At 36.5% G+C, this 13,861-nt stretch overlaps 1 protein-coding gene across 1 annotated transcript in view; it reads left to right on the forward strand.

Annotated features, from left to right (window-relative positions):
* Ola1 (Obg like ATPase 1) overlaps positions 1 to 13,861 on the forward strand; it is a 119,457-nt gene that overhangs the window by 66,884 nt on the left and 38,712 nt on the right. The window contains exons 6-7 of the mRNA XM_075984882.1: positions 3,129 to 3,209; positions 3,515 to 3,612. Coding sequence (XP_075840997.1) covers positions 3,129 to 3,209; positions 3,515 to 3,612 — 179 coding nt within the window. The remainder of the gene's footprint in view (positions 1 to 3,128; positions 3,210 to 3,514; positions 3,613 to 13,861) is intronic.

The following is a 13,861-nucleotide window of genomic DNA, read 5'->3' on the forward strand; positions in this document are numbered from 1 at the left end:
CGACTGTATGGTAGCGCATAGAGCGCAGACAGGCAGTGTGCGCTGCTCTTAAAAATGCACAGAATATATTTTTAAATGAAATGTTAGATGGTTACAAAAGCAGTCCAGGTTCATATTCCAAAATCTGTATTTCTACATAAGATAGGAAAGGTATATGAGATCATGGGTGGGAGAGATGGCTCATCGGTTAAGAGCACTGGCTGCTTTTAGGGAGAACCTGAGTTCAGTTCTTGACACCTCATTTGGTGGCTCACAATCATCTGTGACTCAGGTTCCAAGAGATCTAGTGCCCTCTCCTGACCTCCATGGGCATCAGGCACACATAGCACACAGACATATATACAGGCAAAGCATTTATATTCATAAAAAGAAATACTATGAAATCCGAGGGACTAGGGAGATGGATGGTTCAGTGTGTAGGAATATTTGCTGTTCTCTCAGAGTACTTGAATTCAATACCAGCCCGACTGTCAGGAAGCTCACAACTGCCTATAACTCCAGCTCCAGGGGATCCAAAGCCCTCTTCTGACTTTTTGGGCAACTGGACACAATGTGGCAGACACAAACTGACACACACGAATAAAAATTTGAAATACGAAATCTCAAAATGACTTAAATGTATTAGAGATCTAATACAAAGGGATTAGTAATGTTTTTACTATGTGCTCATTTGCTGAATGTGGGTAAAGTACATACACTTCAGCTAAATAAATTTATTTAACTGAAAATCATTATTCATTTTTTATGTATTAATATAGTATATCTATTAATATGTATGCTTATATACAAGCATAAGGGAAACATTTACTTAGCCTATTATACATTTTATCTCATGCCCTTTTGGTCTAATTAGAAATTTTTTAGATAGGTTATAATATTTAAATTTCTTAATTAAAATTAATTTTTCTTTTATATAAGAAAAGAACACACTGTTAATATAGCATCTACTGGTTATTTTTGTGAAATAATGTTATCTGATTGCAATCTACTTCTGTTTTGTCTTAAGGTAAAACCGGCATGTTTTAGTAACCTAACACATAACTGTGGCTTCTAAGGAAAATACTGTTGGTGAACTTCACGTGTGATTTAATACTCTTTATGTAAAACTGTAGTGCTCCTATAGTCTGAAGGAAAAAGCTGGATACTAGTGCTCTAGTGCTTCTGTGTCTGAAGCAAGAATCTCACTACTTTTAAATGAAGAGCCGCCCTGAATTCCTTCACTGGTGGTCAGCCCTTGAGAGACCCTTTGCCTTTGTAAAAGTGCTTATTGTCACAGAAGTATTTTATACTTTCATATGATTAAAATTAATTCCCTCCCTTATTTTTGAATTGGCTTTCTATTGTCTGTTTTTTTTTAATTGGAAAAGATTAATGGAACGAAGTATAAGATGGTACCTCTGTTTCTTCTTTTGTATAATCTTGTTGCATGTCTCTACATAAGCTGTTCTGGCCACTCGTCACAGTAACCAGCTGGGCCATTTCACCTGCTGGAGCCATTAAAGAGGACTCTCTCCCCCCAGATTAATCCCCTCCGACATTAGTTTTTTGCACTGACAACTGCAGCAGGCATTCAGAATTTGCAGGTGGCCAGTGTGACGCACATAATTGCCTACAATTTTAGGCAATGAATAAAAATGGTCTACATTACTTGTCAAAGGTTGTATATGCAGTGCCAAGTGAGATCTATGGGAAGCCTTTTAGGGTTTAAAGAACAGTTAATAGCAAGGCTGCACAGGGCTTTTTTAATCATAATGCATTTGTAATATAGCACTTTGATCTTCTCCTTGTAGGAAATGGTGTTGCATTAGCCACTTTTAAACATTTATGAGTGAAATTTAGTTGTAGAAGAGTAAAAGTGATTATTCTTAAGCAGAACATGTTAGATTTCATTAAAAGTTTTCATCTTGCCCCTTCCTTGTTAAAATCCATGGGAAGTCCTTTCCCTGGAGGGCTTCAAATCAGGATCTAAGGCTATTGGGCCTTTTTCTTATTTTTCTTGTTGGTAACAGTAAGATTTGCAAGGAAGGTATACTAAATATTGAGATAATTTATAAAAGAGGACATTTATAAGAGAATAACTGGTCATGGTTAAAATACTCTCAGGAAATCTATTACTAATGATTGTGTTGCAACAAATTTTAAGAAATGAATATTTAAAACAGACCCATAAACTATCTTTACAAAAACAAAACAAAACAACAACAACAAAAATTCCCCCCAAACAAAAAGCCCAGATGACTCTCAACCGTGCCTCTTCTGGTAGAGCTGAGTCTGACCTTTGGGACCTGAGAGCCTTTTATTAGCACCTGCTTGTAAGGAGAGCCTTGCCACACGCAGCTTTTAGATTCAGACCCACAGGGCTGATGAGGAAAGGCTTGAAGGGTTCAGTTTGTGTCACTAGCTGTTTGCCGTTTCCATTTCACAGATGATTAATCTTTCTGTGAAGAAAGGCCAGAGAAACAAAGCCCATTGGGCTCCTCCTGCAGTTACTCCTTCTGAATGCACACTGGCTTGCTAACTAAAAGGCCTTTAGATTTCCAGCAGAGAGAGATGTTCCGAAAGAGAATGCAGCTGGTTGGAGGTCACCAGTGCAGGGCTCTTGCCATTGTGTAATGGAGGCTTTGGCAGGTTGGGGTGGGGGAAGCACTAGAGAAGTGGCAGGGAGAAGGTGTTGTCAGAAAAATTAATTCATAAGAAAAAAGGTTTTGGTCAGTTCATTTAATATTTTGTAGAGTAAATAATCAATAATAGGTTTAAATTAGTTACTTTGTTTTTTCTTTATAAGGAAAAATATATTTTAGTCTCTCTTCAGCATACTCCCCTCCCATTTCAAAATAATATGTGGAATCACTAGATAATATGGACTCTTAAATTCTGTCTTTGATGTGATTGAATTATCTTGCAGTTTTTCATATTGTTATGTTAACTAATTTTGCTAACTTTGTACACTAAAATAATGCTTCATCAAGAGTTCATCAGGGTTTTTTTGAGATACAAAATATTGTTTGTGTGGCATAGTTCTCCTTTCATTACAAAAGTTATTTTTATTTTGAGGATTTGAAACTTTTAGTACGTAGTATCAAATGCTTAAGTGTTCATCTTGAGTTTTTTTCCTTGATCATGTACAGGATATAATGTGCAAAGTCAAATCCTGGGTTATAGATCAAAAGAAACCTGTACGCTTCTATCATGATTGGAATGACAAGGAGGTAAGTTGTAAATACTCTTGTCCGTTACTGCCTTTGCTTTGATTTCTTAGATAACAAAATGCGCTGCTCATTATCTTATATCTAGTAATATATACAGTTAAGCTTTGATTTCTGTTAGCTATTACAGATTCCTAAGCTTATATTTTCCTTTTCCCCATCTCTCACTTAAATATTTCATAACATCTAGTTCTTTACAAACAAAGATTATAAAAAGGAAAATGTTTACTCCATTAGTGCTTATGTTCAATGTTTACTCCATATTTACTCAGCATTTGAAAGGGTTCTTTCTCTGTCTCCCACTCTAGATTGAAGTGTTGAATAAGCACTTATTTTTGACCTCAAAGCCAATGGTCTACTTGGTTAATCTTTCTGAAAAAGACTATATAAGAAAGAAAAACAAATGGTAAGTTTTTCTTTGGATATACATATCTATATATGTACACATATCGCTAACACAAAGCATATAGACAATATATATACATATAATATATGTGTATAATATGTTTACTATCTTTTCATTTTAAAATGTTGAAAATGATAAGAAAGTTTTGTTTCATGTTACATTTAGAGATGAGTCTCCTAAATAATTTGTTTGCACTAAGAGAACATTAACAAAACCGAATTAAATCAGAAAATTTTGAAACGTGCATGTTTGCTTATCCAATTTAAGTTATGTAAACATTGTTTGTTTTTTGCTACAAAATGAGACTAAAATGTTATTTGATCAATAAAGTGTTTTAAGCCAAGAATTTCTAGCCACACTGATACTGCAGGTGACCTTTAAACCTCTACTAGGGGTTATAGCTGGCATAAATTTTAAAATCCAGATTGAATAGTTTTTTTTTAAAAAAGCTAAACCTGGATGCAAAAAAGTCCCAGATACTGGCTTGAAACTTCCAAAAGGTATCAAAGTAAAAAACTGCGTTTAAATGTTGCCATTCTAATATGTAACTAAAAGTGCCAGATTTGTCCCTCTTCTTAGAACTCTGAAGAGAGCTGTGGAGTTCAGGTGGGCATGGAGACCCTGCCCTCCTGCTTACTGTGGCTTCCCTCACTACCTCCTCAGCATGCTGTACTATTGAGTCATATAGATAGATCAAAACTGTACAAGAAAAAGACCTGAATTCTCCTAAAATATATTGTTGGTTTCTCCCTGTACTTCATTAAGTACTTAGATGCACATGGTTTCAATTTTCCATTAAAAATTCTCATTTCCATATGATATCAAAGAGTGAGAAGGCTTTAAACTGAAAAATAAACATTCATAGACTGGAAGCCAAAACAATAATTAATGTCAGATGGTTAACTCCAATAAATCATTAGAATAAATTCTGTGAAATTACTGCAACTAAAAATGCCCTGTTGATATTGCTGTAAGCATTTTGTGTCCCTGATAGGAAACTGAGTTTAACCTCTTTATTGGCAATGTTCTAGAAAACATAAATTTAACATAAAAATGAAGTTCAGACTGGTCATTGTCCTCCAGAAAGTAATTAACTTTAAAATATAATCAGTTCTGTCTTGTTTCAAACTCTAATAAATTTGATGATTAATGTGTCAGAAATTGTTTTCTTTAAGAAAGGATTTTAAAATTTATTATTTGACTTCAGCTAATCAATCTTCTCCTGGAAGTATGAATGGTGAGTTCCTGAGGCTGAGTAAAACAATACAGACATCAAAGTTTACACGAGAAGGGATGAGTCGGTTTCCTTGCCCAAAGGGGCTTCTCACACCTGTATTTCAGTGATTACAGGTAGAACTCCCTGGCTCTAATTGTATAGTAAATACCATTTCCCAGACCCTGATGGTAGACAGACTGCTTAGGAGACGCCAGCCTGTGATTTAGCTGTCGCCAGACACCCCATGTTTTTTGTGAGACCAGTTGTGATGATGATATGGTTATAGCCCATTGAAACTGCTCTTGTCTAAATAACAAATTTTAATTTGTAACAACATAGATGTATGAATGGTTTTATTTTATAAAACCAGATTTTCGTAGGTTTTATGTATAGCTAATGATTTGGTCTGAGGTTGGGATATGTGTGTTGGGGGGAGGTGTCCAGATCTTGTGGAAGTTAGTGTAATTGGAGCTGAAAGATCAAAGACTGGGTAACTGAGTGATGTTCCAGAAGAGAATTTACCACATAGCCATTTTCTGTACAGTTTCTGCCGCCTGCTGTTCCTATTTTCCCTCAAGCTAGCCATTGACTACCCCCTGTGCATCCCTGCTCGTAAAACATGATTGAGGAAGTATTTGTCATGTATTTATGAGTGGGAAACTCTGTGTGATAGGGAATGGCATCTACTGGAGCCAGAAAGATTGCCACTTTCCTTCCATTCAGCCACTCCGCTGCAGCTTTGAATCCTCTGTTTATGTAACATAGCCTGCGTATTAAAGCACAGAATAAATTTTTATTATGAAGGATATGAGCACTAGGTTTCACCATTTGTAATGCTGCAAGCAGATGTAAATAGTTAAAGTCCATTTTAACTCCTAAATCCATTTGCTTCTGTTAGCATCTTGTTTTTTTGTTTGTTTCTAAGTCCCATTTGCATCAGTTGCTCCTTCACCAAAAAAAAAAAAAAAAAGATTTTGTTTCAAGGTTAATGTGTAATACTACTGTAGCAAATTAAGATTGATGCAGGAAGCAGTAATAAACATGCTCACGGGACTGGGAACTGGTCGGTACTAAAGCACTTGCCTAGCATGTACAGACCCTGGGTTTAGTCTCTAGCACCAAAAGGAAAAAAGTTTAAAATACACATTTGCACACACATCTATGAATGTGTGCGTGCGTGCACACACACAAACACCTGTGTTTTAAATGTAGAAAGTGGTTAGTGGTTAGGAAAGATCAGAAAAGGCCCGTGACTTCTGCCCCAGGAGGAAGACTATCTTCATTTTAGTAGGCCACATTTCTAGAGTGATAAACATGTTGGTTTCTGCCTAAAATTCACCATAAATTAAAATAGTGGCATGTTATCTTTTCATGCCAGCTTCTTTAAAAGAAGCATGTGAAAAGATCAGGCTAGTGTGACTAGAGCACACTGACCTTCTGAAAGGTAAGAGCTAGAGCGAGTCCAAGTTTCTACTGCTTCAGCAGTGCTGGATTCATTCTCTCACTGGTGGACGATTAAGACTGGGTCCTGAAGAGAGGCTGATGTGGCAGCCGGCCTGACTGGCTGTGTTACGATCAGATGACAGCAATCAAGATACTGAAGAAGAGCCACAGAGACCATTGATAGTGTTACAAATGATTAAACAAACGTGTTTAGAAAGTTTTGTTGATTTGGTAGGTGCTAATGAGTTTTTTTAACAATTCATTTTCTAAACATGATCAGTTGTTACAAGCAAGATTATACACAGTATTAATTTTCATCTTAGATTGCATGGTGAGTCATGGTGTCAAGCAGGTATGGGACATTCAAACTGTCAAACCACAGCTTAATTGGAGTTTTAAATTTCAATCTTTCACCTTTGCTGCTCTGTTAGTAATATATGCTGTCCAATTATGGAATCAGTAGAACAAACTCATCTTAGATATTTTTTACACCTAATAGCTACCAATTATGTTTCACTTTGTGCTATCCTGTCTTTACTGTTCTGTAAACTGTTGATGAGGGACTTGGATTTTGTTGTTGTTTTGGTTTTGGTACCATATAAATATTTTTCTAGAAATACGAGTACATTTAAACTTTAAAGCATACACACTTCTTCATCGATCCTGGTTACTAAGCCATCACATTGAATGATGAGATTGTTTGAAGACTCATAGGTAGGCGCCTGGAAATCTTCCCAGCTTTAAAACAGTCACAAACAACATGTCAGGTTCAGATTTATTATTAACCTTTATATTATTATTATGTATGATTCAAGTTTTTGGGTTTTGGTTTGGTTTTTGGATTTTCAAAGCAGGGTTTCTTTGTGTATCCCTGACTGTCCTGGAACTTGCTTTGTGGACTGGGCTGTCCTTGAACTCAGAGATCCTCCTGCCCAGATCTGCCTCCCCCGTACTAGCATTAAAGGCATGCGCCACCACACTTGGCTTTGGTGCAGGTTTTTTCTGCCCAACTTTCTTTTTTCGTTAGTTTTTTATATTTATTTACAAAACCAAAAATAACTTCACAATGATATATATTGTGTGATTGCCTTAGGGGAAAATCATGGAATATATTTAATTTTTTCTTATTTTACCTTTACATTTTGCCTTTGTTTTTTGTTTGTGTATTCGAGAGTAAGTTTCTCTCTGTAGCAGTTCTGGCTGTCCTGGAACTGCATGTGCAACTCTTCCTGGCACCAAATTATTTTTTAATGTAAATTCAGTTTATTTATTTGCATATATGTGTACGTGGTTGGTGCCAGGGCATGCTTTTGTCATCGGGTCCTGGAATGAAATTCAGGATGTTAAGCTTGGAGGCAAGTGTCTTTACTCACTGAGACATCTCACCAGCCTCTTAATTATTTTTCCATGTGTATTTTTGCATTTTAATATAATTTTCATGTAATAATATCTGTGAATTTCTGTTTTTATTTATTTATTTATTTTTTTATTGTTGTTGTTCTTTTACGAAATCCAGATTGGCCTTAAATTTTAAGCAGTTCTTTTGCCTTACCCACTTAAACACAGTATTTATGAGCCAAACTTCTGTTTGGTTTTCATCAAATGTTTTAGTTACTCTTTCAGAGATTTCAAATTCTTATCAAGTGGGATTAGTATATTAGTACACATCATAAGAATGGTAATTATAGAACCGTGTCTTCTGTATAAACAGTAGATGCATATGTGGAGGCCTGTTTGCATTTTGTTCAAAATGATTTATGGCTAACTACTTCTATTTGCAGGGTAGTTTGTTATTTTTTTTTAAAAAAAATAATACATTAGGAACATGAGTTGTAATTTTTATAAGCATCATCTACTAACAGTATTTTCTGAGTGGCATAATTCATCAAATGCATAGGATTAATTTTTCTATATAAACAGGATATATTTCATATTTTTTTTCTATTTCAACAGATTAAAAGGTTTAAGCCCTTATTAAAGACAGCAAGTACTTCTTAGCACTACCTCCAATGGTTAGGTGTGCATTCCTCATACTCTGGTGCTTCTCAGCCATCCTACTGTCGCGACCCTTTAACACAGGATTCCTCGTCTTTAGGGACCCCAACCATTGCGACTCTGTAACCAATTTAGCTATTGTTATGAGTCATAAAGCAAATACTTGTGTTTGTGACCTTTGTGAAAGGGGTGTTCTTCCCGCATACCCCCTGGGGGGTGCGGTCTTGACCTACAGGTTGATTGTTGTACATGTACATAGACACCTATGATCTAGAAAATGAAAGAATTTTGTTCATAATTCTGCAGTATTGTTCAGATTACTGATGATTCTTCATGTTCATGAAGAATTTCCCCGATGCCCTGTCCGTACTCACTGGAGGGTAATTCAAGATAAACTGTCTAAAAACCTATATACCAAGATCTGATTTTGTTTTCAAAACAATGTATTGAGATGAGCTGTAATCAAGAACGGGAATTAAAGGGACAGGAGATGGCTCATTTTCTAGAGGCCCCAGATTCTCTTCCTAGTACCGGTGTTGTAGCTTATAATAATCTGTAACTTCAATCCCAGGGGATCTAACCTTTTCTTCTGGTCTCCAGTGACATCAGGCATGTATGTAGGCAAAACGTTCATACACATTAAATATAATGATAATAGAGAATGAGAATCAGTGGTTGGGAGAAGTGGAGGAAAGTTTTGAAGTTCAGAAAGTGGAAGACTTAGAATTGAGAGACAGAACCTTATGCAGATAGAATGGAGTCTTAGCTGGTATACATGTTTGCCTGGGACAAGGTGAAGGTGAACGCTAATTTGACCTGTTTCAGGATTTTGTCCATTATGCCCTGCCTATGCAGAATAGGAGAGTGCATTACTTTCTCTGACCTTTGCCCCTGCACTACATATTCTTCATGTACCAGGCTTACATTTAGAGTTGCTAGTTCACCAGACTTTTGAAGGCTATCCCAAAATGCTGCGTGCCATTAATAACACTGTTGAGTGAGAAAAACAGACTCTCGGAAACTCTTAGGCTTTAGTTGTAAAAGAGGTAGTTGTAGCTGTGATCACCAAGTTTGATTTATTGGGAAAAACATTGTTTTGCCAGGTGTGGTACACACCTTTAATCTCAGGATTAGGAAGACAGAGAGGCACGTGGATCTCTGAGTTAAAGGCCATCCAGGGCAACCTAGGGAGACTGTCACAAGATGAAGAAAAACAGAAAAGTAATTACAATTCGAAATAATAATGTTGTGATCTTTGCTACTCAGTTTTTTTTTACTTTAGGCAAATTACATAGACTTTCCTGTAGAGAACACTTTGTTCTATTGTTCTTGTAAAATGTATTCTATATAAACGAACTTCTCCAAACTCAATTATCATAGCTCAGAATTAATCTAGTAGCAGGAAAAAGAATTTGATTGTCCTGTATTATCTGCTGGATACTGATATGTCCCTTACTTTTTCTTCTGTTGCTGAGTAAAGAATCATACTTCATCATATGCCTTGTAGCTCAGGAGCTCAGTGAGACTCCTGTGGCATAACAGTAATCTTCATTCGGTACGGCCCTGCAGTTTTACTGTGGGTAGCTTAGAGGATTTTATTGTCGTGGCTTGACTTCCATTAGTATACTTTTTTTAAATTGTCATTGCATCATCTTTTTTTAAAAAATTAAAAACTTGTTTATTTAAAAGCCCTTTAAGACATGTCCTCAGTTTCTCTGTGTATGTGTGTGCTGTGTATTTCCAGTGAGAGTAAAGAGTGAAGGCTGCAATCCCTAGAGTGATGAGTGAAGGGGGTGGCCCTGAAGTGCCGAGTCTCCCTTGCCAGAATTGTGGTTTCTTTTCCTTTTGCTTAGCATATGCAAGGCATGTGCTTAGTCACTAAACTATTCTCATATACCCTCTGAATCTTGTGTTTTTTTTATATGAAATACTGGAAATGTATAAAGAAAAGGATGCTGTCCTTGCAGATATATTTAATAGCTTCTCAATCTTTGCATTCTGATTTGTAGACATCTCCCCAGCTTCGACCTTCACCCAATTTCGGAGCATCTTTTTCTGGCCAGGTTGGAACTAAGACCCGACTTTTCCCGTAGTCTCATTTTCTCGCTCCTTCTCAGTTCTTGAAAATAAGGTTTTTGTTTTTTCCTGAGTCTTAGCAGGTGTCATTTCATCTTCCCTCATAGTGAGCAGTGGTTGATTTGGCTAGAGCTGGGGGAAAGTGTGTATGTGAAAATAAAATGTACATACAGAATTGGCATGTCTATATTTGAGACTAGTAATACTGCCTAAACTATTATGTTCTCTTATTTTGAAGTTTTCAAGAAAGCATCTTCCCAGCAGAAGTATTAACCTTGTGATATGTACCATAAAAGCTTATTTAACTCACATTATAGCAGATAGTTCAATTTAGGTGAGATGTACTTTGGTGTCCATGACCATATTTCCGTTTTTCTGCTCAAAAATAGGCTCTGAGATAATTGACATATCAACTTTGAGTATACACTTATTTATAAAGTTGGGATTTCATGTAGGTATCCATTGTCTTTTTAACAATGAAGCAAGAAGAGTAATTAAGTTCATAAAAGGTGTCATTACAATCTTCAGGTGGCTGGAAAGATGTCTCAGTGGTTAAGAGTGCTTGATCCTTTTCCATCCACACCTAGGAAGGCTCACAACCATCTGTAACAATGCCTCCAGGGAATCCAGTGCCCTCTTCTGGCCTCCTCAGTTCCGCAGGCGCCCACACACATACCTATACGTACATACACATAAATAAAGAGAAATATATTTTTAGGTGTTTATATGTGTGCATGTGTATGCATGTTTATGTGTGTGTGTTAGAGCTGGAGAAATGGTTGGCAGCTGACAGTTCTTGCTGCTCTTTGAGAGCACCCAAATTTGGTTTAAAGCACACACATTGGGTGATGTTTTCTCAATGGCCTATAACTCTGCCTTCAAGGAACCCTGCACCCGTACATATGGAGCACACACACATACACTTAAATAAAAAGAATACACATTTCAAATATATGTTCTTTATGACAATTTGAGCTCACTAAGAGGATAAGTACTGTGTTTTATTTTGCATTTAAGGGTGATTTATCTAATTCTTCAGATTCTCTGAGAAAAGCACACGAGAGTGTGAACACACTTGTCAATAAGCCAGTATGTTCTCTTAATTTCTGTCCTTGTTTAAGTACATTAAGCTGTAGCTTACTGCCCGGTGGGCATTCAGGACTTACATGGAATGGCAGCCCTTAGCAAATCATGCTGTGTCCCCTTTTTCACCGATTAAAAGTTGTCCCTGTACCTTTCTAACCAATAGGAGTTTTGAATCTCAGTCCTCTGTATTTTCTTTTCTAGTCAGTAACTACATTATAGTACTGAATAACTTGAAGTAAATCACTTAATATATTAAATAACTAAGTTATGTTACAAGACAATTCTTAAGATTGGAAAGGAAATCTGTAAGAATACTTTTATTATTTGAAAATGGGACTTCTCCCCAATTATATTTTAAGGAGTTATACAGAACCGTTTCTTATATCATAGAACTTTAAGCTAATTCAGGCCAGATCTATAACAGAGACAAAGAGAACAGAACAAGAGAATACAGTGATAGCAACCATTTGCTTTCTTTTCTGTGTTCAGAGATAACATGTGGTTGTGTGAATCAAGAGCTTTTAAGGGCTATTATAACACAGCTGCAAAGCCATATCTGTAAATAAAGCTTTGAACTAAGTATGATTGAGGAATTATCTGTTTTTTTAAATTTACACAAAGCATGATTATTGTATGTACTAGGACATTTTATTTTAAATGTTATTAATTTCTTAAAACATGTATGGATTGTCAGGTATTTATGTGTTATTATGTGGACATTTAGAATATATAGCTTCAAGACCACCAGATTAGATTGGAGGGGTCTGTGAGCTTCGTGAGCTTGAGAAAATGAGACAAGGAGAAGCGAGGCTAGTCGCCATCCTTAGCTGTGTCCAGTGGCCATGTGTGGCGTAGCGGGAGTGCCCGCTTCCTGCACTTACCACTCGGGACCTTTTACTCTATGAAATAGTTCATCGTTATGGTTTGCAGTTTTATGGTTTATTTTAGTGCCCTATTGACATCAAGGGTTACTGATTGTTGTATTAGGAGTTCCTGACAAACAGAAATTATTTTATAGTCTCACCCATCTCTGACAGAAGATATAAAGTTTTGACAAATACGTATGGCACAGCAAGTGTCCAATTCTAAAGAGCAAAATAAATGCAAACCACCATTATGGCGAACACAAACAGCCTGAGAGCAAGTTATCAGCAAGCAAATAATTGTTGAACTGTTATGAATGGAGCAGGCTGCTGAAATGGGGCATGATTGGCTGATGTTACATGTGTCCTTGATTACCTTCCTTGTGCTTTTATCCTAATAAGTGACATTCTTTGTATTCCCTGGGATGGCTAGACAGTCTGACACTGAAGAAGAATAAATATTGCATGTGGTACACATTAAGCTGTCATCCAAGACAGCATTTATAAAAAGTAACTGGAGAAATTCATAAGAAATTCTGCAGTGCTACAGTTTCCTGGCTCCAGTCATAATTGTCAAAGTTCCTGACACATCCAGGTCTTGAGAAATGATTTAGGTTTACAGTGGCTTGGCGCATGAATAATTGTCATGGGTTTGTGTTCTCACACTGCCTTCGGATGCTAATGTTCCTCCCCAGAATCTTTCATTTTCTGGTCATTTGTATTTTAGGAAATGTCTGCACTGCTGATAGTGCCCTCTCCTTCAGCTTTGGCGAGAGGGTTTTTTGGCATTTTGTGCATATAAAGGCAGAGTGTGGGTTTAAATGTTTCTGTTTTTTAATCTTAAAAAATATTGTTTGCTTGTGTTTAATGCTAGCAAAGGACCTTGAAAATAGTATTTGTATTTTTCTTCTCCAGCAACATTGGAAAGCCTTCAAACAATCCAAATAAATACCATTTTTAAACTGTCCCACCCCCCAAAGCCTCAAATCACTACTTGATGTTTCATTTAAAAATATTGTGTGCCTTTATTCACATACTTTTGTTATTTTAATATCGTTCCTTGAGGCCGGGCAGTATTTTATTTATCCCAGTCATTGTTTTCTCTTAAAATATCCTTTCAGAAGAGAGCATAGTATTGTCCTGAAGAAAGCAAACCGAGTCGCGAGGGAGATCGTGGCTCCAAGGACAGTGTCTTCACCCTGCGATACACATCTTTCCAGCCTCTCCCCATGCAGTTATCTGAAGGACAGAACACACTTGTAGACATGTATTCCTGTGCTCTGACACAATTATTCTAAACCATTTCAAATTAAGTAATTAGCATTGCTATTTCATAATCTTATCAAGAATGTAACATTTTATCAGCTGCTTACTGAAAAAGTGTGATTAAGTATCAGAATGATTTTGAAGCCATTACAAACAGGATGTAATGTTTTCAGTTCTCAGCCTTTGTTTTGGGTAGTGAGAAGAAAGTGAGATACGCCCCGTGTAACAGTTGTGTTTTGCATTTAGTCTTTAAATTTAAAATATTAAATTGGGGGTTGCTTTTAGGATATTCTTTATGCTTTGA

This window comes from Microtus pennsylvanicus, chromosome 9 (assembly GCF_037038515.1).
Source record: "Microtus pennsylvanicus isolate mMicPen1 chromosome 9, mMicPen1.hap1, whole genome shotgun sequence".
Taxonomy (NCBI): Eukaryota; Metazoa; Chordata; class Mammalia; order Rodentia; family Cricetidae; genus Microtus; species Microtus pennsylvanicus.